This window comes from Herpailurus yagouaroundi, unplaced genomic scaffold (genome assembly GCF_014898765.1).
Source record: "Herpailurus yagouaroundi ecotype Mexico unplaced genomic scaffold, PumYag 280, whole genome shotgun sequence".
NCBI classification, from domain to species: Eukaryota; Metazoa; Chordata; class Mammalia; order Carnivora; family Felidae; genus Herpailurus; species Herpailurus yagouaroundi.
The window spans coordinates 182,390-208,729 of record NW_024412497.1 but is presented as its reverse complement, the minus strand read 5'-3'; the positions used below and the strand labels follow the sequence as shown (position 1 = coordinate 208,729).

General features: G+C 37.6%; 1 protein-coding gene across 1 annotated transcript in view; it reads left to right on the top strand.

The window, feature by feature from the left end:
* The first annotated feature begins 648 nt into the window (after window positions 1–648).
* Window positions 649–26,340, top strand: part of LOC121021282 (protocadherin alpha-C2) — a 90,112-nt gene continuing 64,420 nt past the window's right edge. The window contains exon 1 of the mRNA XM_040461549.1: window positions 649–3,633. Within this exon, the coding sequence (XP_040317483.1) occupies window positions 1,201–3,633 (2,433 nt within the window). The 5' untranslated portion in view covers window positions 649–1,200. The remainder of the gene's footprint in view (window positions 3,634–26,340) is intronic.

Below are 26,340 nucleotides of genomic sequence, written 5' to 3'. Positions count from 1 at the left end.
TATGGGCAGTTAGTTCCTACCCTGCCTCAATGCTGTTTTCTAAATATTTACAGAGAATAAATTTACACAGTAGTTTTCTGGTTACACTCTGGAGAGTATCTCAGTAACTTTCTTCCACTTCCACTTCACACGTCCCACTGGGGAGGAGTGTCAGTTTTTCTGAGTTTCAGGGGCTTGTACTGACTGGTTTTTAACCTGTCTCATCCAGAGCGTCAAGGGCCGCTTGTAAAGCAAGTAGGGGCTCCTGAGGAAAGGGAAATTGCTGACCCACAAAAAAGCGGAACGAACCATAAGCCTGGCGCTCGCCCACCTGGGTGTCTCGAAAAGCTAGAGCAGGGGATGGGGGGTGGGAGGGAAGCTTGGGGAAGACCCTATTACCCAATTTGTTCCTCACTGGTCGCCTCTGTTGAAATCTTGGCTTCCCATATATAAGAAGGTGCACAGAGACTTTAACCCTCAGTGGAGAGGCTAGGAATCTAGAATGTAATGCTTCAGCCCTTAGCTTGGGGCTTCCGGTTTCCTTGAGCTTCGAAGGCGTGGTCATTCAGGGTCGCGATTCCACCTCTCGCCGCCTCCGCCCCGCGATTTCTCTGGGAGTTCCGATCTCTTCGCCGGCACTGGAGGGGTTCCGTGGGTCCGAGCGCCCGGAACTGGACGCTCCCCTGTGGAACAGTGGAGAGAGAAGCCCAAACGAGCTCAGCCTCAATTACGAGCAGTCTTCAGTCAGAGGTTGTGGAAGTTAAGACGGAGGCCTTCTTAGGGCGTTTTCCTTAGAAACAGGGTTCAAAGGAAGATGTGTTAATTTCTCACGGCATCTTCCTCGCTGTTCCCCGCCCCCCCGCCGGCTGCTGGGACTTTGTGGAGAGAACCCAGCTCGAAGGGCATGGAGATGGCCCCTCCCTAGCCTGAGTAGTTTACCTCGTCTCTGCACCCCTAGGCGGCGCTGCGCTCCTCTGCACCGACCAGCTCCGCTTTCCCAGACGGCTGCCAAGCCTCCAGTCCCGAGAGTTTAGCTTCCAGCCCGTCAGCCCGGGGCAATTCCAGTGTATTCAAGAGGCAGAACGTCGGCGGTCTGTGCACCTCGAGTCCGCTTCGGCGGGCGGCCGGCTCTTGCTCTTTACCACAGTTCGTGCTCTCCGGGAGTCCGGAGCATGGTTCTGGGTCACTGCTGGTGGAGCGGGGACGCCAAGAGGGAGGAGGATGGTGGGCTGGAGGGTGGCGGTTCTATGTCTGTGGGTCTCCTGCTGCTCTGCCGCCAGACAGCTGGAATACTCAGTGTTGGAGGAGACCGTGCGGAGCGTAGCTGTAGGTAATGTTTCCGCGGACTTGGGGCTGTCAGCGGCCGCTCTACGCTTGCGGAACTTTCGCTTACTTTCCAGCCTCCGCGAGCCCTACTTCGGGGTGGATCTGGCCAGCGGTAGCTTGGTGGTCCGAGAGCCGGCAGACCGCGAACGGCTGTGCGGGACTAAAGCTGCCTGCGTCTTGACCTATGAGCTGGTGCTGGAGGACCCGCTGGAGCTACACAAGATGCGAGTTCACGTCGTGGACATCAACGACAACTCTCCTGTCTTCCCTGCCGGCGACGTGCAGCTGCACATACCCGAGTTCCTGTTGCCTGGAGCCCGCTTTACTCTTCCTAAGGCCCTAGATGCGGACGAGGGAAGCAACGGTGTCCTGACCTACACCCTGAGCCCCAGCCAGCACTTTCGCTTGATCATGGGGTCGCGAGTCGACGGCAGTGAATACCCGGAGTTGGTATTAGAGAAAGCGCTGGATCGGGAGCAGCGTGCCACCCACCAGCTACTGCTCACCGCTAAGGATGGAGGGCAGCCCGCGCGCTCCGGAGAAGCACAAGTTACCATCATAGTGGTGGACACAAACGACAATGCGCCTGTATTTGAGCGCACAGTATACCGTGCCAAGGTACCAGAGACTGCCCCGAACGGGACTTTGTTATTACGAGTTCAGGCCTCGGACCCGGATGAAGGCTCCAATGGGGAAATCCGGTACTCCTTAAGCAATAGCACGCTGGTGGAGCTGCGACACTACTTTCACGTGCACCCTAGAAATGGGGAAGTGCGGGTAGCTGCTTCACTCGGTCTACCTGAAACGTTGTTGGAAGCATACATTGAGGCGAGGGATGAGGGTACCTTCGGTCTAGCTAGTACTGTCAAACTGCTGGTGGAAGTGACTGATGTGAATGATCATGCCCCTGAGGTGAACCTCCTGACTCTATCCAGTTCAGTTTCTGAGGACGCAGCCCCTGGCACAGTGATTGCTCTCTTCAGTCTAAGGGACGAGGACCTCGGTCCCAATGGTAAGGTCTTTTGTAGCATGTCCAGTGGAGGCCCTTTTAAGCTGAAGGCTTCTTTTGACAACTACTACAGCTTGCTGACTGATGGGCCGCTGGACCGGGAGCAGGTCAGCGAATACCATGTCCTGATTACTGCCTCAGATGGTGGCTCACCCCCACTGAGCACCCGCAGGACAGTGACTGTGTCTGTTGCTGATGTGAACGACAATTCACCAAATTTTGCTCAACCACAACAGGAACTTTTTGTGGCTGAAAACAATGATCCTGGGGCCTCTTTAGGCCATGTTTTTGCCCAGGATCCGGACCTAGGGGAAAATGGCCTTGTCTTCTATGAGCTGTTGGATATTATCTCTGAAAGGCAGACAGCCTCTAGCTTGGTGGCAGTAGAATCAACCAGTGGGGCTATCACTGCCAAAATTTCCTTTGACTTTGAGCAACTCAGGGGGTTTCACTTCCAAGTGGAAGCCCGGGATGGTGGCATTCCTCCCAGAAGTGCAGCAGTGACTGTGAACTTATTTGTGGTAGATAGGAACGACAATGCTCCAGTCATCCTGTTTCCCTTGCCCAGAAATGGCTCTGTTCCAGTGGAAATTGTGCCTCGCTCTGCCAGAACTGGACACTTGGTCACAAAAGTGGTAGCAGAGGATGCAGACAGTGGCTCTAATGCTTGGCTTTCCTACCATATTTTTCAGGCTTCTGACTCTAGCCTCTTCAGAATTTCAGCCAATATGGGAGAACTTCGTACTGCCCGCTTCATTCTTCCCACTGATGCAGTTAAACAGAGGGTGGTGGTAGTGGTTCAAGACCATGGAGACCCCTCACTTTCCTCTTCTGTCACATTAGGTATACTGTTGAGCAACTTTGCCCCTCAGGTCCTTCCAGACTTTGAAGATACCTGGGAAAGAGGAGGCCACCTTTCCACCCAGAACCTGTATTTAGTAATTGCCCTGGCCTCTATTTCCTTTTTATTTCTGGGGTGCTTACTTTTCTTTGTGTGCATCAAGGTGAACCAGAGCCCAGCTTGTTGTTCTCAAAGCTGCTGTCGCTCTTCAGAAGAGCTGAGGCAAGGGAGGAAGATGGCTTCAAATCCTTGTATGACATCAGCCACGATAGATGTCACTACAGTTGAGAGACTTTCTCAGACCTATCTCTATCGGGCCTCTCTAGGACTTGGTTCTGATAATAACAGTTTGCTGTTGTGTGGGGAATACAGTGCTGCTGACCTGAGAAATCTGGCTACTGGGGTAGGACTGAATTTGCCAATATCCTGCATTCACATTCGGAATAGGAAAGGGGATCACGTAAATGTCAATGCCATGGTAAGCAAATCTTGAGGGATTTGATTCCCTTGCCCAGGAGATGGCTGCTAGCTATGTTCTGAAATGCTTCTTAGATGAGCCTTTAGCAACATTTAATCCATTGAATTGAACACTCCTGCTTAGCACCCCCATGCTAAGAATTCTGGGAGTATAAAAGTATTAAAAGACTGTCCTTGGCCTCAAGGAGTTTATAGTTTATTTCTGAGAAACAAGGGTAAGAAATTTAAGCCTATTAAAGAACAATAAAAGTAATCTAGTATACAGGACTAAAATTAGAAATAAAGCACCAAAGTTTCTGGTACAGGAAATAAATGACTGGGGATGTCTTTAATTCCTTTTATGAATTTATTCAAGGAATTATTTAAAGCATAAACCCCTTCATTAAAAAAAAACATTTTGAGCAACAGATGTGTAAGGCATTTTTTAAAAGAGTTTATTTATTTATTTTGAGAGAGAGAGGCAGAGGGAGAGAGAGAATCCCAAGCAAGCTTGGTGCTGTCCGCAGAAAGCCTGACGTGAGGCTCAATCTCACAAACCATGAGATCATGACTTGAGCCAAGATCAAGAGTCAGACCTTTAATGGACTGAGCCACCCAGGTATCCCAGATATGGGTAAGGCATTCTGATACCAAAAATGGGAATGAAAAATATGCAAGAGTCTTTACATTACATAAGCATAGTATCATGGAAGATGAGGCATTTGCCCAAACCATTACAATACATGATTTGACAATGATAACCTAAAAAATGTAAAAATAAATTGCAATGGATGTTCAAAGGGAGAGAGAGACTGTGAGAGAACATCTGGGAAGGGAGGAGGAGGAAATCAGAAGAGGAATTGTGGTAGAGATGGCATTTGAATTAGATCCTGAATGATACACCATTTAATAAAATGGCAACATATTTTTCTAGGTCATACTTTTTAAATAAATGCCATTTTTGCATAGTAGTCTTTTTTGAGAATGGCACTCTGAAACATAGCTAATGATAGCTCCACACAGTGTTTCTAAGTATATGGAAATTATAAGCATGTCTCAGAATACCTGTTTGTACTGATAGAAAATAAAACCATTGGGTATAGGACTTGACAACCTTTTATTTTACATTTTATTGATATATTTCACAAAGAAGAAAGAGTAGTAATTGTTTTTAAAATTTTAATACCAGTGTAATTAATATACAGTGTCATATTCATTTTAGATGTACAATATAGTGATTCAACAATGCCATTTATTACTTATTGTTTGAAAGAGGAATAATTGTGTCAGAAACATTTGTGTATTCAAGGTGCACTTGCCATTCAAAGTCCATTCAACTTGGATTTAATTTTCTTATTATTTTAGAAGCCAATATACTTTATTTTTTTTAAAATTTTTTTTTAAATTTTTTTCAACGTTTTTATTTATTTATGGGACAGACAGAGACAGAGCATGAACGGGGGAGGGGCAGAGAGAGAGGGAGACACAGAATCGGAAACAGGCTCCAGGCTCCGAGCCATCAGCCCAGAGCCTGACGCGGGGCTCGAACTCACGGACTGTGAGATCGTGACCTGGCTGAAGTCGGACGCTTAACCGACTGCGCCACCCAGGCGCCCCTAAAAATTTTTTTAATGTTTATTTATTTTTGAGACAGAGAGAGACAGAGCATGAATGGGGGAGGGGCAGAGAGAGAGGGAGACAGAATCGGAAGCAAGAAGCCAATATACTTTAAAATAAGTAAATGCTGGGGCGCCTGGGTGGCGCAGTCGGTTAAGCGTCCGACTTCAGCTAGGTCACGATCTCGCGGTCCGTGAGTTCGAGCCCCACGTCGGGCTCTGGGCTGATGGCTCAGAGCCTGGAGGCTGTTTCCGATTCTGTGTCTCCCTCTCTCTCTGCCCTTCCCCCGTTCATGCTCTGTCTCTCTCTATCCCAAAAATAAATAAACGTTGAAAAAAAAATTAAAAAAATAAAATAAAATAAGTAAATGCTATATTTGAAAGTAATGCATCTAATAAAAGTTAAATTATTCAAATACTTAAATTTATCCATAGTGGCCCTTTGCATTTCAAAAACTTATCAAATAGAGTGAGGACAGTCTTCATCAATTTTACAGTATTACTTTCTGATTTTTCATAGAGATCATTGATAAAAGGGAAGGAAGTATGCAGAAATTAGGGAAGGGAATGGAGGATTCCTTGTTTTATGATTCCAGGTAATAGGGGAAAAGTAAGTTATAAGTTAGTTATTCTCCTTCAAATGATGATGTTAACTGAAAATAAAATAGATTTATATGCATTATAATTTTGCATATTTTATGTTTCACATGGCATAAGTGCTTGCTGAATGAAAGAATAAATACATTTGTGAATGGATGAATTGGGTGTTAATGTAGATGGAAGAGTTCAACAAAGATTTAACTTACTTTTCCACTTTATGTGTATATATATTTAGCAGTTTAAAGATCTCTTTCAAATATATTATTTCAATGATTATTTTCTTCCTCATATATAGTAATGAAACAACATTAACAGTGGGATTTTCTGGTCCTAGAAAAACCTCAATACTGTGTCTGACACTAAATATGATCACAGTTCCTATAGATGACAAAGTGATTAGTAGGGACACACATGTTTATACTGTGAAAGTTGCAGCAAATACAAATGAAAATGTAGTTAATTTTAAGACAGAAAATTGGTGCATTGTAATGTTAATATTTCAGGTATCAAAACAATGTATAAACTCTCTTCCTATCAAGAAAATGCATCATTTATTTTATTTCACTACTTTCTATAACAAATAGAGATGAGAATACTGAAGTTTGGGAATCTGAATGTTTGGCAGTCAGGTACTGTTTGAGAAACACATTTTGAGGAGACTTGAAAGAAATGGATCTGGAAGTTGGAAAATTATTTAAAAGGAGGAATATAGCTAGTAACAGAGGAAAATATCCCTTGCCACTGAATTTTTAAACTTATATGAGTGACAGTAACAAAGATAGACTGTTCATACATGCAGGAATACTGTGCCATCCCATTTGTCTATCTGCACAATCTTTTTCCATCAATGTTGATATTTCAAGTTATGGGTAGTCCATTGCCTGCTAATAATTTTTGTGTACTAGATATTTCCTTATATATAAAGAAAGTATGATGTATAAGAACATGAATAAAATAACTTCTAGAAAGCTGGAGTATTTGTAATTCACCCAGGCATTTTGTTATTGACTTCTTCCTATCCAATTGCATATCGATCCAATCTTGATTCTTTAGAACAGAATGCTTGTCATAGTGTTCGCTGAATGCCGTAATACCGACTACAGAATTCTAGAAATAAAATATTTACTGCTTGATTTTATAAAACAAAAATCCTTTGAAAAGAGTACAATTTCATAATAATTTTAACTGTGTGCCTGAGTCATAAAGAATCTCGTTTAGGGGCGCCTGGGTGTTTCAATCAGTTGTGTCTAACTTCAGCTCAGGTCATGATCTCACGGTTTGTGGGTTGGAGCCCCGCGTCGGGTTCTGTGCTGACAGCTCAGAGCCTGGAGCCTGCTTTGAATTCTGTGTCTCCCTCTCTCTCTGCCCCTCTTGTGTTCACACTCTGTCTCTCAAAAATGAATAAATGTTAAAAAAATTTTTTATTAAAAAAAGAAATCTCGATGTATATACATTTCTATTTTTTTCAAATACTAAGCCCTTCTTTTTTACTTAAGTTTTTATTTTAATTCCAGTGTAGTTAACACAGTGTTGTATTAGTTTCAAGTGTACAATATAACGATTTAACAATTCCATACATCATCCATTACTCATGATGACAAGTGCACTCCTTAATCCCCATCACCTATTTGACCATCCCCCCACCCACCTCCCTTTGGTAATCATCAGTTTGTGCTCTATAGTTGAAAGTCTGTTTCTTGGTTTCTGTCTCCCTCTCTGTCTCTGTGTTTTTCCTTTGCTCATTTGTTTTGTTTCTTAAATTCCACATGTGCGTGAAATTATTTCGTATCTGTCTTTACTGACTTATTTAGCTTAGCATTATACTCTCTAAATACCGAGTCCTTCTGTCTTGTTTTAGTTTACAGTGTGTATTAACATATTTTACAGTACTAAAATCTGTCAGTTTAGGAAATTCAGGAAAACATTTTTATCTTTATTTCTTGTATTAATAATACTTTATAGATATAAACAAAATTGATGTACTATACAACAAGTAGACAACATGTGTCTCATGTTAGTTTTTTGTAAGATTTGTGATGGGCCCTTTAATTTTTTTTAGGTTGGTATCCAACATGTTACCTCGGAGATGTACATTTCTGCCTATCATTTAAAATTCATTGCATTGGCAAATTTTTTAGATAATAAATATTAATGTAGCAAAAAATTTACAACAGTGAACAACTGACTTTATTAAATATTCCACATGAAAATTATAGTGAACATATCAGTGTTATGTTAGTGTACTGTTCTTCTGTAACTGAAGCAGTTTGTCCATTGCCAGGATGTGTATGTAGGGTATACAATATTTCTCCTGTGCAGTGTCATTTGTTTACAGAGTGGTAGGATGTTTTTGACATTCTAGGTGTTTTTATTTATTAAAATATATGCCATTAGCAGACTTTCCCATAGGTTGATTAGATATTTCCTCATATCTATTTTGACTTTTATTTATTTATTTATTTATTTTTTTATTTTTTTTCAACGTTTTTTAATTTATTTTTGGGACAGAGAGAGACAGAGCATGAACGGGGGAGGGGCAGAGAGAGAGGGAGACACAGAATCGGAAACAGGCTCCAGGCTCCGAGCCATCAGCCCAGAGCCTGACGCGGGGCTCGAACTCACGGACCGCGAGATCGTGACCTGGCTGAAGTCGGACGCTTAACCGACTGCGCCACCCAGGCGCCCCTCTATTTTGACTTTTAAACTGATAATTGACTTAGAAAATCTTTAGAGTGCTGTAACTAAGGAAGCTTGCAGAGCATATGAAATACATTTGGATTAAAAAAACTATGTAGACAGTACAATAGAATTTATTGTATAATAGAGAAACCTCAAACTAGTAAAAGGGAAGGAAAAGAGCTTAATAACTTGAGGAAACAGTAGGAAAAAGCAATGCCTGGGAAATGTATCAATGGGGAAATTTTAACAACATGTCTGATAATGTTAAGATCTATTAATGTGTGTTGCCTTAAATATTTACAGTTAGAGGGAAACAATTATATTCCAGAGACTAAATATGTTTTGCTGGGTTGGAGTGAAGATGGATTAAGTCTTAAAGAGACTTTTACATTTCTCAAATGGGGATAATAGGAATATCAGAAATAATTAACATTTGGAAGAATGTCAAGTGAATGTGGATCACAGCCTAGGGTTCTGACTGAAGTATTAAGGGAAGTAAGGAGTTTATTGGTAAAGATTATTCTTAAAAACAACAACTAAATCATAATAGTAGTTACTTACTTTTTTCCCAACTTTAACTGACAAGATGAGAATGGTTTAGGATATAAATAAGGTACATGTCTCTTTTATTCTGCGTTTATGAAAAAGAAGAGAATTAGGATAACAATTTCCTTCTCAAGCTATAAACACAGAAGGTCATTATATATTCATCTGGAACTTGTCTTTCAATCTGGGAATGAATATGCAATCACATATTCTCTCTCCTGTGCTTCAGAGTAAGAGAAAAAAAACTTTTCTGTCACATCCCCAAATCTTGGCTGTTCTAGAACCATCTGGTTGCCATCTACATATATACTGTTTTCATAGCAGAAGTGTAATGGCACACCCTCAGAAATGTATTCTCTGAATTCATGCACATTATGCTTATTCTTTAGAATCTTTAAGCAAAGATTACAGCTGTTTTGTTTAGTCTCAAAATGATGTTCATACAAAATAAAAACAACCAGTTAAGACATCTTCATAATGGGGTTTTGCATCTATACTTACCACTTAAGATAGGCTTGTCATTTTCCTTTCTTATAAGGATTTGATGTCAAGGTTATGCTGGCCCTATTAAACAGGTTCAAAGTATTTTTTCTCTCTCCTCTTTTATATTCTCTGAACATGTTTATTAAGATTGGTGATATTTCTTTCTTAAATATTTAGTAGAATTCACTAGCGATATTCTCCGTGCCTTAGTTTTCTTTGTGGGGAAGTTTTAAGTCATGAAATTAAATTTTTCCATTAGTAATAGAATTATTTATATTTTTACTCTTCTTGCTTTTTTTTTATGAACTGTCTTTTCCAAAAATATGTTAATGTCATCTAAGCTTTCAAATTTTGGTATGAAGTTGTTTATAGTGTCCTCTTATGATCTTAAAAAACATTTTTTTATAGAAGTACAATTAACATACAGTATTATGTTAATTTCAGGTGTATAACATAATGACTCCACAATTCTATATCTTACTCAGTGCTCATCATGATAAGTGTAGTCCCCATCTGTCACCAATGTTGCTACCATCTTAATGACTATATTCCCTATGCTATACTTTTCATCTCCATGACTTATTTATTTTCTTACTGGAAATATACACCTCTTAATCCTCATTATCTATTTCACCCATCTCTCCATCCACTTCCCCTTCGGAAACCACCAGTTTGTTTTCTTTATTTAAGAGTCTGGTTTTTTGTTTGTCTCTTTTTCCCTTTGTTCATTTCTTTTGTTTCTTAAATTCCACATATGAGTGAAATCATATGTTATTTGTCTTTCTTTTACTTATTTCACTTAACATTATACCTCCAGGTCCATCCATGCTGTTGCAAATGGCAAGATGTCATTCTTTTTTATGGCTGAGTATATATGACATCTTTATCTGTTTATCTATAGGTGGTTATTTGGGTTGCTTCCATATCCTGGCTATTGTAAAGAATTGTAAATAATGCTGCAATAAACATAGGGTTGCATATATCTTTTTGAATTAGTGTTTTCATTTTCTTTTTTTTTTAAGTTTATTTATTTTGAGAGAGAGCACGTGCATGCAAGCAGGGGAAGGGCAAAGAGAGAGGGAGAGAGACAATACCAAGAAGGCTCCACACTATCAGCATGGAGCCCAACGCGAGCCTCAATATCATGACTATCACCTTAGCCGAAATCAAGAGCCAGATGCTTAACTGATGAGCCCAAGTGCCACAGTGCTTTCATTTTCTTGGGGTAAATTCCCAGTAGTAGAATTACTGGATCATACAATATTTATTTATTTATTTATTTAAAAATTTTTTAATGTTTATTTATTTTTGACAGAGAGAGAGAGAGAGAGAGAGAGAGAGCACATGAGTGGGAGGGGCAGAGAGAGATGGAGACACGTAATCTAAAGCAAGCTCCAGGCTCTGAGCTGTTAGCACAGAGCCGGATGCAAGATTATGACCTGAGCAGAAGTCGAAGCTTAACTGACTGCGCCACCTAGGTGCCCCATATGATATTTATATTTTTAATTTTTTGAGAACCTTCCATACTGTTTTCCATAGTGGCTGCACCTATTTTCATTCCCAGTAGCAGTGCACATGGATTCTTTTCTCTCCACATCCTTACTAACACTTGTTATTTCTTGTCTTTTAATTCTATCTATTCTGACAGGTATAAGGTGATATCTCATTGTAATTTTGATTTGTAATTTCCCTGATGATCAGTGATGTTTAACATCTTTTTCATGTGTCTGTTGGTCATTTGTGTCTTTGGAAAAATGTCTATTAAGGTCCTCTGCCCATTTTTCTTTATTGGTTTATTTATTTACTTTATTTTTATTTTAAGTTTATTTATTTTTACACCCAACGTGGGACTTGAACTCACAACCCCAAGATCAAGAATTGTATGCTCCCTTGACTGAGCCAGCCAGGCACTCCCCCTCTGCCCATTTTAAATCAAATTATTATTGTGGGGTGTTGAGTTGTATGAGTTGTTTTTGTATTTTGGATATTAACCCCTTATTGACTATGTCATTTGCAGCTGTCTTCTCCCATTTAGTAGGTTGCCTTGTCATTTTGTTGATGGTTTCCTTTGCTGTGCAAAAGCTTTTTGTTTTGGTATAGTCCCAGTAGTTTCTTTTTGCTTTTTTTTTTCCTTGCCTGAGGCAATACATCTAAAAAAATGTTTGTAGAGCTGATGTCAAAGTGATTACTGCCTATGTTTTCTTATAGGAATTTTATGCTTTCAGGTCTCACATTTAGGTCTTTAATTCATTTTGAGTTTATTTTTGTGTATGGTTAAGAAAGTGGTTCAGTTTCTATCTTTATTGTAGAAAAAAAAAATCAATGAAACCAGAAGCTGGACCTTTGGAAAGATAGACAAAATTGATAAACCTTTGGCCAGACTCATCAAGAAAGAAGAACAAAGCTGCTAGTGTTCCAATCCCAGATTGCAAGATATACTACAAAGCTGTAGCAATCAAAACAGTATGTAGTACTGGCACAAAAATAGACACACAGATTAATGGAACAGAATAGAGAGCTCAGAAATAAGCCCATGCTTATATGATAAATTAATCTATGACAAAGGAGGCAAGAATATACAATGGGAAAAAGACAAGTCTCTTCAACAAATGCTGTTGGGAAAACTGGATGGCTTTTTCATTCATTTTGAAGAGAATGTCTGCTGTTTGGTATTACAGATATCCGGGTTCATTTTGTAAACTTCTTGTCTCAGACCTGGAATTAAGCATTTGTCAAGGATCCTTCAGTATTTTTTGTGCGTGGTGATATTTAGAGATAGAATCTTGACAACAGGTGTGCTTATTGCTACAGTGTTGAGTCAGTGTTTTAGGTACTTTTAGTTACTGAGCTAAGGGATGTCCATTTTTTAAAAAAATATAAAAGGCATAACAAGTTTTTTTTTAATTTTTTTAATGTTGATTTATTATTGAGAGATGGAGATGGAGCGTGAGTGGGGGAGGAGCAGAGAGAGAGGGAGACACAGAATCTGAAGCAGGCTCCAGGCTCCGAGCTGTCAGCACAGAGCCTGACGCGGGGCTCGAACTCACAAACCCACAAACCGGGAGATCATGACCAGAGCCGAAGCCGGACACTTAACCTACTGAGCCACCCAGGTGCCCCAAGGCATCACAAGTTTATACTAATCTGTCTAATTCCAATTCATCACTCTAAGGCTTTTACTTAATTCCATTAATTTTACATTTGTGTCTCCTTTCTTCCACAATAAAAATCCCAGTTTTCATTTATATCAACATAATTACTCATTTGTTACCCCACACTACTCAAAAAACAGAAAACAATACCAGCACTAAACCAACAATATGATTACAGTATCAGTTTAATATTTTTGTCATTATTTTCACTTGGAGGGTATATCCCACTAAGCACATATAAATTATTGTGTTTTAAAGTTTTGGGATGGGGGTGCACCTGGGTGGCTCAGTTTGTCGGGCGTGGGACTCTTGGTTTTGGCTCAGGTCATGATCCCAGGATCATAGGATTGAGCCCCACATTGTGCTCTGTGTTGACAGTGCAGAACATGCTCGGGATTCTGTCTCCCTCTCCCATGCTTTCCCTCTCCCTCTTACTCTCTCTCTCTCTCAAAATTAAATAATAAATAATATTTAAAAAAAAAGTATTTTAGCGGGTGCCTGAGTGGCTCATTTGGTTAAACATCCAGCTCTTGATTTCAGCTCAGGTCATGATCTCACCGTTTGTGAGATCAAGTTCCGAGTCTGGCTCTGTGCTGACAGCATGAGATTTGCTCTCTCTCTGAGATTTTCTCTCTCTCTCTTTCTGCCCCTTCCTCGCATGCATTTTCTCTCTCAAAATAAATAAACATTTAAAATATCTTGGAGTAGTTCATCTCTGTGTAGGTAAGCTGCCAAACACATACAGAGTTAGGTTCATTTGTTTTGAGTTACTTTCAAATTTAGGCCTAAAAGTAATATTACACTGTATGTTAGCTAACTAGAATTAAAAAAAAACTTTAAAAACTCAGGCTTGTTTTTTAAAATTTCATTTTCTTTTATAGCTATGTGAAATGTTACAATGGTTCTAAAATTCATAAAAGAAAGTATATTTAGAGAAGTCTAGTGTTTACTATGCCTGTTCCTCCACTCTAGTCTTTCTTCTTTTTTAAAAAAAAAAAATCATTTTTACGTTTATTTATTTTTGAGAGACAGAGAGAGACAGAGCACAAGTGGGGGAGGGGCAGAGAGAGAAGGAGACAGAATCTGAAGCAGGTTCCAGGCCCAGAGCTGTCAGCACAGAGCCCAACGTGGGGCTCGAACCCACAAGCCATGAGATCATGACCTGAGCTGAAGTCGGACGCTCAACCGACTGAGCCACCCAGGTGCCCCAAGTCTTATTTTCTTCTTATATGTAATCAAATTTTATGATTTATCCTTTTATTATTCCTTTTTAAATGCATATATAAGTGTATATATATTATATATAGACACATTTATATGTATTTATACATATAAATATATATATTTTAAATATATATATATATATATAAATATAAGCAAATGTGTATGTGTGTATATCTTTTTAGGATAAATTATAACATACGAAAACAGGGGCGCCTGGGTGGCGCAGTTGGTTAAGCGTCCGACTTCAGCCAGGTCACGATCTCGCGGTCCGTGAGTTCGAGCCCCGCGTCAGGCTCTGGGCTGATGACTCAGAGCCTGGAGCCTGTTTCCGATTCTGTGTCTCCCCCTCTCTCTGCCCCTCCCCCGTTCATGCTCTGTCTCTCTCTGTCCCAAAAATAAATAAAAAACGTTGAAAAAAAAATTAAAAAAAAAAACATACGAAAACATACTCTTCTCCACTTTGGTTTATTCACTGAAAAACATATACTTGTGGGGCGCCTGGGTGGCTCAGTCGGTTAAGTGTTTGACTTCTGTTCATGTCATGATCTTGTGATTTTGAGCCTGCATGATGCTCTGAGATGATAGTGCAGAGCAGAAACTGCTTGGGATTCTGTCTCTCCCTCTGTCTCTGCCCCTTCCCCACTCCTTCTTTCTCTCTCAAAAATAAACATGCATATAGATGTATATCTGTCTATAGATATAGACAGATATACATCTATATATAGATATAGATAGATATATAAACTTGCGATCACTCCATAGGAGTATATAGAGCTACTCTATGTTTCTTAATGATGTCTTTTGATTAACAGGAACTCCTAATTTTAATGAGATCTAACGAAATCTAATGCATTTTCTTTTTTACTTGGTACTCTTTATATCCTTTTAACGAAAATGTAGCCTACTTCAAGGTCATGAAGATATGTTCCTATATTATCTTCTAGAACATTGCTGTCCAATGGGACTTTCTGTATGTTGGAAATTTTCTATATCTGCATATATAGGACATATGACTACTGAGCACTTGAAATGTGGCTAGTGAAACTGTGGGACTGAATTTTTAATGTTCCTAAATTTAATTTGAGCTTCAGTTTAAATAGCCATATTCGATTAGTGGTTGCCATAGTTCCAGCAGCTTTCTTGTTTTAACATGCACATTAAGAATCTTAATCCATCTGAAGTTGTATTTTTGTGTATGGTGTAATGTTGGAGCTGAGATTAATTTTTTTCCATGTAAAAATCCAGCTGAATTTTCTACATACACAGCACCACTTAATAAAAAGACCATACTTTTCTTGCTATTCTGTAGTGCCGCCTTTGTCATAAACCAAATGACTGTATAGTTGTACCTATTTCTAGACTTTCATTCTGTTTTAGTGGTGTAGTCCTATATTCTTGTGCCGATACCATTCTGTGTTGATACGCACTGATATACAATTGTGTAAGTTTTTCTAGCTTGTTCTTTTGCCTCCTGATTAATTTAGTTATTTTCGGCCCTTTGCATTTCTACGTAAATTGTGAATCATCGTGTTAATTTCTACCCCAGAAAACTCTGCTCATATTTTAATTGGTGTTACATTGAATCTGTAGAAACTATGAGGTATATTCCCATTTTGACAAACTTTTACTTGGATTTTTATTTACTGTGTAAAAAATAAGGGATTTATTAACACAATGATAATATGTACATAAACATCTGGTCTACTAACATGATATATCTTTCTATTTATTTTTTTCTCACTGTTTATACGTGTTTATGTGTGTATATAGAGATATTTTTGTACAACTTCATTAAATATTTGATATTTTGATATAATTTTAAATGGCATTTAAAAAGTTTCATTTTATAATTGTTTTTGTTGCAGGTATATAGATATAAAACTAATTTTTGTATTACGTTTATATCCAGGGTCCTTGCTAAATTTTATTTTGAAATGTCACATTTTTATATTATTTTATATTTTCTATAGACACTGTTTGCCATTTCCAATACTCTTAGTTTTATTTATTTATGTTTTAACTTTCTAATCATATTGTTTCCTTGTTTTATGGTTTGGTGGCATTGCTGAATTGAAGTGATAATAGTCTTGTCTTAATCCTGTCTCAGACAGAAAGTTTTTTATATTTAATATGAGATACATTTTGTTCCAGAAGTCTTTTGTCAGGTTAAGGAAGCTTCCTTCCCTTTCTAAGTTAACTAAGGGAATTTTAAAAAATTATGAATGGGTATTAAATTTATCATATATTTTTCTGTTTAAGTGATCATATGATATCCTTTTATTTTATTCAAATCATGAATTATATTGGTTGATTTATTAATGATAAACCAATATTACATTCTTGGAATAAACCCTGGTTGGTTGTGATATATTATCCTTCTTTATATCATTGGATTTCGTTTCCCAATATTTTGCTTAGAATTTTAAAAATCTGTGTTTATGATAGAAATTGGTTTGTAATTTTCCATTCTTCTAATCTTTTTGTCAGGGTTTGGTATCAAGGCTATGCTGGCCTCTTATAGTAAGTGGAGAAGTTTTACCTCTTTTTCAATTCTTTGGAAAGTTTGTTTAAATCATTTTTTTCTCCCATAAATATTTGGGAGAATTCAGAATTAAGCCTTATTAGATTAGAGTTATTTTCATGAAAATGTTTTTAATTACAAATTCAGTATCTGCAGTAGGTTTAAAACTTACAAATTTTAAACTTCTAGTTGTATAGTTTTGCAAATTGTTTTTTTTTCAATAAATTTGTGCATTTATAATGTAATATATAGGCTTAAAGTTATTCATTATATTTCTCATTATTTTAATGTAGTAGGAACCATAATGTTTTTTTTTACATTTCTCATTTTGTATTTTTGCTTTCTTTTTTTTGAAATAAAGTATGCCATAGCTGTATTGATTTTATTAGTTTTTTTAATAATTTTTTTGACAGCCAGAAAATAAAGGACTTATTACCTTTATTTTTTATTTTTTTAATGTTTATTTATTTTTGAGAAAGAGAGAGAATGTGAGCAGGGGAGGGGCAGAGAGAGAGGGAGACACAGAATCCAAAGCCAACTCCTGGCTCTGAGATGTCAGCACAGAGCCCAATGCTGGGCTCAAACCTATGATCTGAGAGATCATGACCTGAGCTGAAGTTGGACACTTAACTGAATGAGCCACCCAGGTACCCTAAGACTTATTACCTTTATTTCATTTTATATTTTTAAGACTTATTACCTTTAAATGAGCAATAGCAAGACTGACAACTGAACTCTCAAAAAAAAAAAAAAAAATTGGAAGCCAGAAGACAATGAAATGACATCTTTAAAGGGCTTAAAGAAAACATCTGCAAACTTAGAATTTTATGCTCAGCAAAAAATATTCTTCAAAAAGGAAAGTAAATGAAAATATTTTTAAATGAACCCAAACTGAGGAAATATATCCCAAGCAGATCTTCACTGAGGTAAATAGTAATTTCTTTAGGTATACATAAAATACTTCTAAGTAGAAGCATGAGAAATATAGGAAGGAAGGGAAGGAAGGGAATGAAGGGAGGGAGGGAACAAAGAAGGAAACAATGGAGGTAAATATTTACTGAATATAACAAAACTAAAAATATAGTAGGATTTAAAATATAAAACGAATTCAAGTATATGAGAACAATAATGTGTTCTTATATCTAGAGAAAGGTAAATAGAATTAATGGATTTAATAGAATTGAAATTTAATAGAATTAAAAGAATCTAAGGCCATTATATCATTCCAGAAGTCAAGGATGCATTTATATCTTCTAGGTTAATCCATTTAAATATTAAAAGAATTGGGGCGCCTGGGTGGCTCAGTCGGTTAAGCGTCCGACTTCGGCGCAGGTCATGATCTCGCGGTTCGTGAGTTCGAGCCCCGCGTTGGGCTCTGTGCTGACAGCTCAGAGCCTGGAGCCTATTTCAGATTCTGTGTCTCCCTCTCTCTCTCTGACCTTCCCCCGTTCATGCTCTGTCTCTCTCTGTCTCAAAAGTAAATAAACGTTAAAAAAGTAAAAAAAAAAATAAAATAAAATATTAAAAGAATATGAGACCAGAAAGTTATTAATGGGGTCATAATAGGATAAAAATATACTTAATTAATCTATGAAAAGGCCAGAAAGGGGGAAAAAGACAAGAACAGATGGGATTAAAAAAAAAAGTGGTAAAATGACAGATTTAAATTGAAGCATATCAGTAGTTACATTAAATGTAAACAGGCTAAACATTCCAGTTAATGAAGATGGTCAGACTGGTTAGAAATTAAACAACCATATGTCATTTATCAGAGACATACCTTTATTAAAAGGATAAAGAAAGGTTGAGGGGCGCCTGGGTGGCTCAGTTGGGTAAGTGTCTGACTTTGGCTCAGGTCATGATCTCACAGTTTGTGGGTTCAAGCCCCACGTTGGGCCCTGTGCTGACAGCTCAGAGCCTGGAGTCTGCTTCAGATTCTGTGTCACCCTCTCTCTCTGCACCTCCCCTGCTTGCACTCTGTCTCTCTCTGTCTCTCTCTCAAAAATAAATAATAAACATTTAAAAATTTTTTTAAAAGGTTGAAAGTAAAAGGATGGAAAGAGATTATACTATGCAAATACTTATCAAAAAGAAACTGTATACAGTATTTGCTATACAAATATCACTTATAGTAGACCTTAAGACAAGAAACCTAATAGATATAAATAGGGACATTATATAATGAGACGAGGGTCAGGAAGTTAAAATAATAATAAATTGCATCCTACACGTTTTAATAATAATTATTAGGTTATCTTGCCTTAGAACATCTGAGCAACTTGAGTTTTTAACCGGGGAAAATGTTGGGGTTTTCTCCTAAAAATCCTTTTGGTTTTTACAAGTATGTTGAAGCTCTGTAGCTTATTTCCTCTTAATTTTCCTATTTCCTCATAGTTGTGAAGTGAGATGTTAGAACTATATCTATTTCTTTTAATCATCTACTCCACTGTATATTTCCTAAACTCTGTATAGTTTCCACTCCAGAAACATCCGTTTGTGCTCTCAGCTTCTACTATTGTCTTATTCTTTCCATTGATGATTGTGATTAAAAATGTTGTCTTTTTAGGGGCTCCTGGGTGGCTTAGTTGGTTAAGCACTCCACTCTTGATTTTGGCTCAGGCCATGATCTCCTGAGTTTGAGCCCTGAGTTGGGCTCTGCACTGACATTGCAGAGCCTGCTTGAGATTCTCTCCCCTCTCCTCTCTGCCCCTCCCCAGCTCCTGTGCTCGAGCTCTTTTCCCCTGAAAAGAAATAAACTTTAAAAAAATGTTTATTTATTTATTTTGAGAGAGAGAGAGGAGAGAGAGAGGAGAGAGAGAGAGTGTGTGTGTGTGTGTGTGTGTGTGTGTGCACAAAGAGAAGAGGTGGGGCAGAGAGAGAGAGGGAGAGAGAGAATCCCAAGCAGGTTCCAAGATGTCAGCACCGAGCCTTACTCCAGGCTTGATCCCACCAGCTGTGAGATCATGTCCTGAGTAGAAATCTAGAGTCTGGCGCTTAACTGACTGAGCAACCCAGGCACCCAAGAATATTGTCTTAACTTCTCTGCTGGATCTCCTGTAATTGTTGTAGGTCATGAATTATTATCTGAGACATAATTCTCTTGGGTTCCTATTTCTAGCCATAGTTGGGTCTATTTTGGAAAATATTTAAAATAGTCCATCAGATCTAATAACGAATTGCAAGTTGTCAACTGAGCCTTATTGTCTCAAGTCCCCAACTTAGTACCTACAAATAACATAGACACCCAGTAGGTTAATAACAGACCTAGTATTTTCATTCCTACTCTTTTGATTTGGAAAAGGTCATATAATAGAGAAAAAGATTTTACATTTGGCTTCTTCTCTTAAAAAGAAGGACATATTCTACATCTCCATCGAAGCCCTAAAGGATACCTTCCTAAGGTTAACGGCAGCCTGAGTAAGATAGTTAGTAATTAAGGTGTTTAAGGTGAAATGCATCTCCCAAACACCTATTCTCAACCACCAAAGATTAAAGTATTGGGAAGATCTTAGCCATGCTGTCTGCATTTTGGTGCATTGTGAATCACAGTTAGTGATCTCTGATGCCTCTCAACTTTTATTCAACTAAAAATTAAATAGGTTTGAATTGTCATGATGCTCCTTGTGGCTCTGTGGAAAGGAACTTTTATTTTTATTTATTTATTTATTTATTTATTTATTTCTACAATGCAGGGCTTGAACTCATGACTCCGAGTTCAAGACCTGAGCTGAGATCAAGAGTCAGATGCTTAACCTGCTGGGCCACACATGTACCCCCAAAGGACCTTTTAATTTTGAGAGCTTAAGCATTATCCTTTGCCTCTTACATTGTGTGCTTCAAAATCTATGACTCTTGGGTTCACAAATAGCTTATTTGTACTAATTTTTACCACCAATCAAGAAGATTTACTGTGTGTGTAATAAATGATGAGTTGGAAGTAGTTTATGTTCATATTTGTAGTTATGATATTCTGTATTCTATTTAGGTGAGCAAAGGGATAAATAATGAAAATATAATCTGTAGTTTAGATATATTTCAACTGCCATCTGCCTGATTCAGTTTTGCCTCTTCTCTGAAGTATGCTATCCATTTTCATTCTATAATGCATTTATAAATTAATCAATATTTTATCTATTGTTCTCTTGAAATGTCCTACTGTAAGTGTTCCCTAGAGTGTTTGATCAAATTTACTTTGAACTTTTTTCTCCTTTTTGTCTATATAATGACTGAATAGTCTCCTATTCAAAATTTTACTGGGGGGGGGTATTTTTTCATTATTTGTTTATTTATTTAATATTTGTTTATATTTTGAGAGAGAAAGAGAGAGAGAGGGAGGGGCAGAGGGAGAGAGAGAGAGAGAGAGAGAGAGAGAGAATCCCAAGCAGGCTCTGTGCTGGCAGCACAGAACCGGACACGGGGCTCAATTTCATGAACTGAATCGTGAGATCATGAAACTTGGGGGGTTTTAGAAAACCAAGACAAGAAACTTAAATCAATTTTTGTATTGGAAGATTTTGTTTTCTGTTTATAATGTCAGTAGAGTTTGTTTTACATCTAAAATAATACAAAAATTTTACACAGAAACTGTAAATCCCCAGAATCCCCCAAGGTATTAAGTAATCTAAATTTAGATAAGCAACTATATGCAGTTAAGGAAATGGAATAATTTCCATTTCCCCCATTGTCGTTTAAGGTTTTTATCAAGTACCTCAAGATAATTTAATCAGGATAAAAAACAAAAGACCAGTATCCACATTCATCTAAACACCTTAAAATTTTATAGTGATAAACATAATGTATCTGGCTTTATTTTTATCAATTTTATTAAAGTATAGTTAACTAATATAGACTGCATCCATTTAGAGTATATGATTCAGTGAATTTTGATGATTGTATACAGTCTTGAAATCACCAGGAAGATCCAGAATATTTTCATCACCCTCAAAAGATTCCTTTTGTTCCTTTGCATTCATTCCCCTCCCTGTGTCCCAGGCCCCAAAGAACAACTGATCTCTTTTCTCTCACTATAGATTAATTCTATTTGGAATTGTATGGAATTGTTCAATGTGGGCTTTTTGTATCAGCCTTCTTTCACTCAGCATAATGAGTTTGAGATTGATTTATGTTGTTGTGTATATTCAGTAGTTCATTCCTTTCCATTGTTGAGTAGTATTTTCCATTGTATGGGTATATCACATTATTATCCACTTACCTGTTGATGGATCTTTGAGCTGTTTCCAATTTTTGGCTACTGTGAATAAGAGTTCTGTGTATGTTTGTGTGCAAGTCCTTGTATGAATATACGTTGTTTCTCTTTTATTTCTGTACTACTTGTGAGTACATTGATTGGGTTCTGTAGTGGATGTATGTTTTAAGGAACTGACAAACTGTTTAGCAAAGTATTTGTACCATTTTACATGTTCACTAGCAATGTATGGGAGTTTCAGTTGTTCCATAGGCTCACAAACATTTAATATTGTCAGTCTTTAATATTATCCATTCTAATGGGGGTGAACCATTATCTCATTGTGGCTTCAACTTGCATTTCCCTGAAGACTAATCATGTTGAGTGTTTTTTTAATGTGCTTCTATTTGTATGTTATCACTTGTGGAGTGTGTTCAAATTGTTTGCACTTTTTAATTGGTTTGGATGTCTCATTATCATCATGTTGTAAAAATCTATGTACAAGTCCTATATCAGATGTATCTATAGCAGACATTTTCTTCTGTTCTGTGGCTCGCCCATTCCTTTTAACAGTGTCTTTTGAAGAACAAAGTTTTAAATTTTGATGAGGGTAAATTATTTTTTTGTTTTATGTCTTTTGTATTATGTTTGAGAAGCTTTGCTTACCCCAGGTTATAGAATTTTCTCTCACGTTTTCTTCTTGAAGTTTTATAGTTTTAGCTTTTAAATTTAGTTCTGTGATGGGGCGCCTGGGTGGCGCAGTCGGGTAAGCGTCCAACTTCAGCCAGGTCACGATCTCGCGGTCCGTGAGTTCGAGCCCCGCGTCGGGCTCTGGGCCGATGGCTCGGAGCCTGGAGCCTGTTTCCGATTCTGTGTCTCCCTCTCTCTCTGCCCCTCCCCCATTCATGCTCTGTCTCTCTCTGTCCCAAAAATAAATAAACGTTAAATTTAGTTCTGTGATCCACTCAAGTTAGTTTTTTGTGAATGGTATAAGGTAAGTATCTAGGTTTATTTTTCTCTATTCGAATATCCAATATACCATTTGTTGAAAAGACCTACTTTTTTCATTGAATTATCTTGGCATCTTTGTAAAAAAGTAAGATAAAATCAATGCACCTCATCTGGAACTCCATTTCATTCCTTTGATCTGTATATCTATCTTTTCACCAATAATAGATTATCTTAATATTGTAGTTTTAAAGTTTGGAAGATTTCTTGGGATTTTCCATGTAAACAGTCATATGATCTGAAAAGAGTCAATCTCTTTCTTCCAAACTTACATTTAATATTTTTTTTGCTTTATCACAATGGCAAAGACTTACAGCACAATATGGAATAGAAATGTTGAGAGCAGGCATCCTTGCTTTATTTCAAATTGTAGGGGGCAAGTGTTCAATATTTCACCATTAAGTATTATGGTAGCCAAAGATTTTTCATAAATGCTTTATCTAATTGAGGAAGTTCCTTTCTATTCCTAGTTTGCTCAGAATTTTATCATGAGTAGTTGTTGAATTTTGTCAAATTCTTTTTTTTAATCTGTTGAATATAAGGTTTTCTCTTTATCCTACTAGTTGGTGAATTACCTTGATTGATTATTTATTTATTTAAAAATTTTTTTAAAGTTTATTTATTTTGGAGAGACAGAGCACAAGCAGGAGAGGGGCAGAGAGAGAGGGAGACACAGAAACTGGAGGCTCCAGGCTCTGAGCTGTCAGCACAGAACCCTATGCAGGGCTCGAACCCACAAGCTGTGAGATCATGACCTGAGCCAAAGTTGGACACTTAACAGACTGAGCCACCCAGGTGCCCCTGGTTTTTTTTTTAAATGTTTATTTATTTTTGAGACAGAGAGAAAGAGAGATCACAAACGGGGAAGGGGCCAAGAGAGAGGGAGACACAGAATCCAAAGCAGGCTCCAGGCTCTGAGCTGTCAGCACAGAGCCTGATGCAGGTTTGAACCCACCAGCTGTGAGACCATGAGCCAAAGTTGGACGATTAACCAACTGAGCCACCCAGACACCCCTACATTGATTGATTTTTGAATGTTGGAACAACATTCCATTTCTTGAGTAAATACCACTTAGATATGATTATTATCTTTTTATATGTTGCTGGATTCAACTTGTTAATGTTTTACATCTAATGTAATATTTTTACATCTGTGTTCATGCAAGATATTTGTATGTAATTTTCTCATCTTTTTTTCTTTTCCTTCCTTCCCTCCCTTTCTTTCTTTCCCTTCCTTCCTTCCTTCCTTCCTTCCTTCCTTCCTTCCTTCCTTCCTTCCTTTTTCTCTTTCTTTCTTTCTTTCTTTCTTTCTTTCTTTCTTTCTTTCTCTCTTTCTCTCTTTCTCTCTTTCTTGTGTTTGTCAAGTTTTGGTATTATCTGACCCAGTAAGATGACTTAGGAGGTGTTCATTCCTTCTGTTTTCTGAAAGGTGTGTAATACTGGAATAATTTATTCTTTGAATTAAGCCTCTTATAGTTGGAGTTTTCTTTTTGGGAAGTTTGAGAATGAATTCAGTTTCTTTAATAGATTTTTCAGTTAAAAATGGAAACACTTGGGACTCCTGTGTGGCTCAGTTGGTTAAGCGTGGGACTCTATTTCTGCTCAGATCACAATCTCACTGCTCAGTTCGTGAGTTCCAGGCCTGTGTCGGACTCTGTGCTGACAGTGAAGAGCCTGCTTGTGATTCCCTCTCTCCCTGTCTCTCTCTGCCCCTCTGTCATTCATGTGCATGAAATTCTCTCTCTCAAAATAAATAAATAAACTTAAAAATGTTTTTAAAAAGGAAACACTACCTTTTTGTGTTTCATCTTTTGTTAATCTTGTTAAGTTGTATTTTTCAGAGAATAGAAATCATTTGAAATGAAATACCCATTTCATTTAATTTGTCACATTTGTTGGTACAAAGTTAATATTCTCTCATCTTTCAATGTGTGTTTAATCTGTAGTGATAGCAATTCTTTCATTCCTGATATTGGTGATTTGTGTTTTGTTTCTTTTTTTCTTGATTAGTCTAGCTAAGAACTTATTAATTTTGTTCATCTTTTCAAAGAGCTAGTTTCTGGCTTTGTTGATATATTCTCTATTGTTTTTCTTTTTTTCTTGATTTATGCTTTTATCTTTGTTATTTGCTTTCTTCTAGGACTTTGTATTTACTTTTCTCTGTGTATATAACTGATTTTAGATTTTTTTCCCTAATATAAAAAATTAAAGGTATAAATTTCCCTGTAAGAACTGTTTATCTGCATTAAACAAATAATTTTGATATGTTGTATTTTTATTTTATTCATATGAAAATGTGTCCTAATTTATTTTATGATTTATTTTTTCACCCTTGATTACTCAGGAATGTGTTCAAACTTATAAATATTTTCATTTTTCTAGATGTCCTAGTGGTTTTGATTTCTATTTAATTCTGTTGTGGTCAGAGAAGATACTCTGCATGATTTCAGTCTTTTAAAATTGATTGAGGCTTATTTTATGGCCCAGCATTCAGTCTGTGTTGGTGGATGTACCAAGTGCACTTGAAAAAAATGTACGTATGGGCATTTGGCTGGCTCAGTCAGTTGAGTGTCCGACTTCAGCCCAGGTCATGATCTCACAGTTCTTGGGTTCAAGCCCCAAATTGGGCTGTGCACTGACAGCATGGAGCCTCTGTCTTCCTCTCTCTCTGCCCCTCCTCCACTCACACTCTCTCTCTCAAAAATGAATAAACATTAAAAAAAGAAAAAAAATATGTATATTCTACCGTTTTCAAGTGTAATGATTTATAAACATAAAAAATCATTATTCAGATTGTCTTTAATGTTTTTCCCCCCAGTTCTATCAGTGGCTCAGGGAACAGTGTTAAAATATTTATTATTATTTTTCTCCCTTTAATTGTGACCCATTTTTGCTTCATGCATTTTTGAGGCTCTTTATAAGGCATATATATATATATATACACATTGATAATCATTAAAAACTTCTTGATTTATTGATCCCTTTACCATTTTGAAATATCTCTCTCTTGCTGGTAATATTCTTTTTTTCTTCTTTGAAGTATATTTTATCTGATACTAAAGTGGCCATTCCAGTCTCATATTTAGTGTTTGCATGGAATATCCCTTTTTGCCCATTTACTTTCTGTTTCTTTAAATTTAAAGTGTGCCCTTGTCAGAGTGCCTGGCTGGCTCAGTCGGTGGGGTGTGTGACTCCTGATCTCCATGTTGTAAATTCTAGCCTCATGTTGGGTGTAGAGATTACTTAAAAGTAATAAAATATTAACTAGCTAACAGATACATGAAAATATGCTCAACATCACTCATCAACAGGGAAATACAAATCAAAACTATAATGAGATACCACCTCACACCTGTTAGAATGGCTAAACTAAACAACACAGGAAACAACAGATGTTGGTGACAATGCAGAGAAAGGGGAACCCTCTTACACTGTTGGTGGGCATGGAAACTGTACAGCCACTCTGGAAAACAGTATGAAGGTTCCTCAAAAAGTTAAAAATAACCAATAAACATAAAAAAGGGAGTGTGTGCCTGAGTTGCTCAGTTGGTTAAGCATCTGACTTCAGCTCAGGTCATGATCTCACAGTTCGTGGGTTCGAGCTCCACTTTGGGCTCTCTGCTGTCAGTGCAGAGCCTGCTTTGGATCCTCGGTCTCCCTCTCTCTCTCTGCCCCTCTTCCGCTTGCGTGCACACTTGCTCTCTCAAAAATAAAT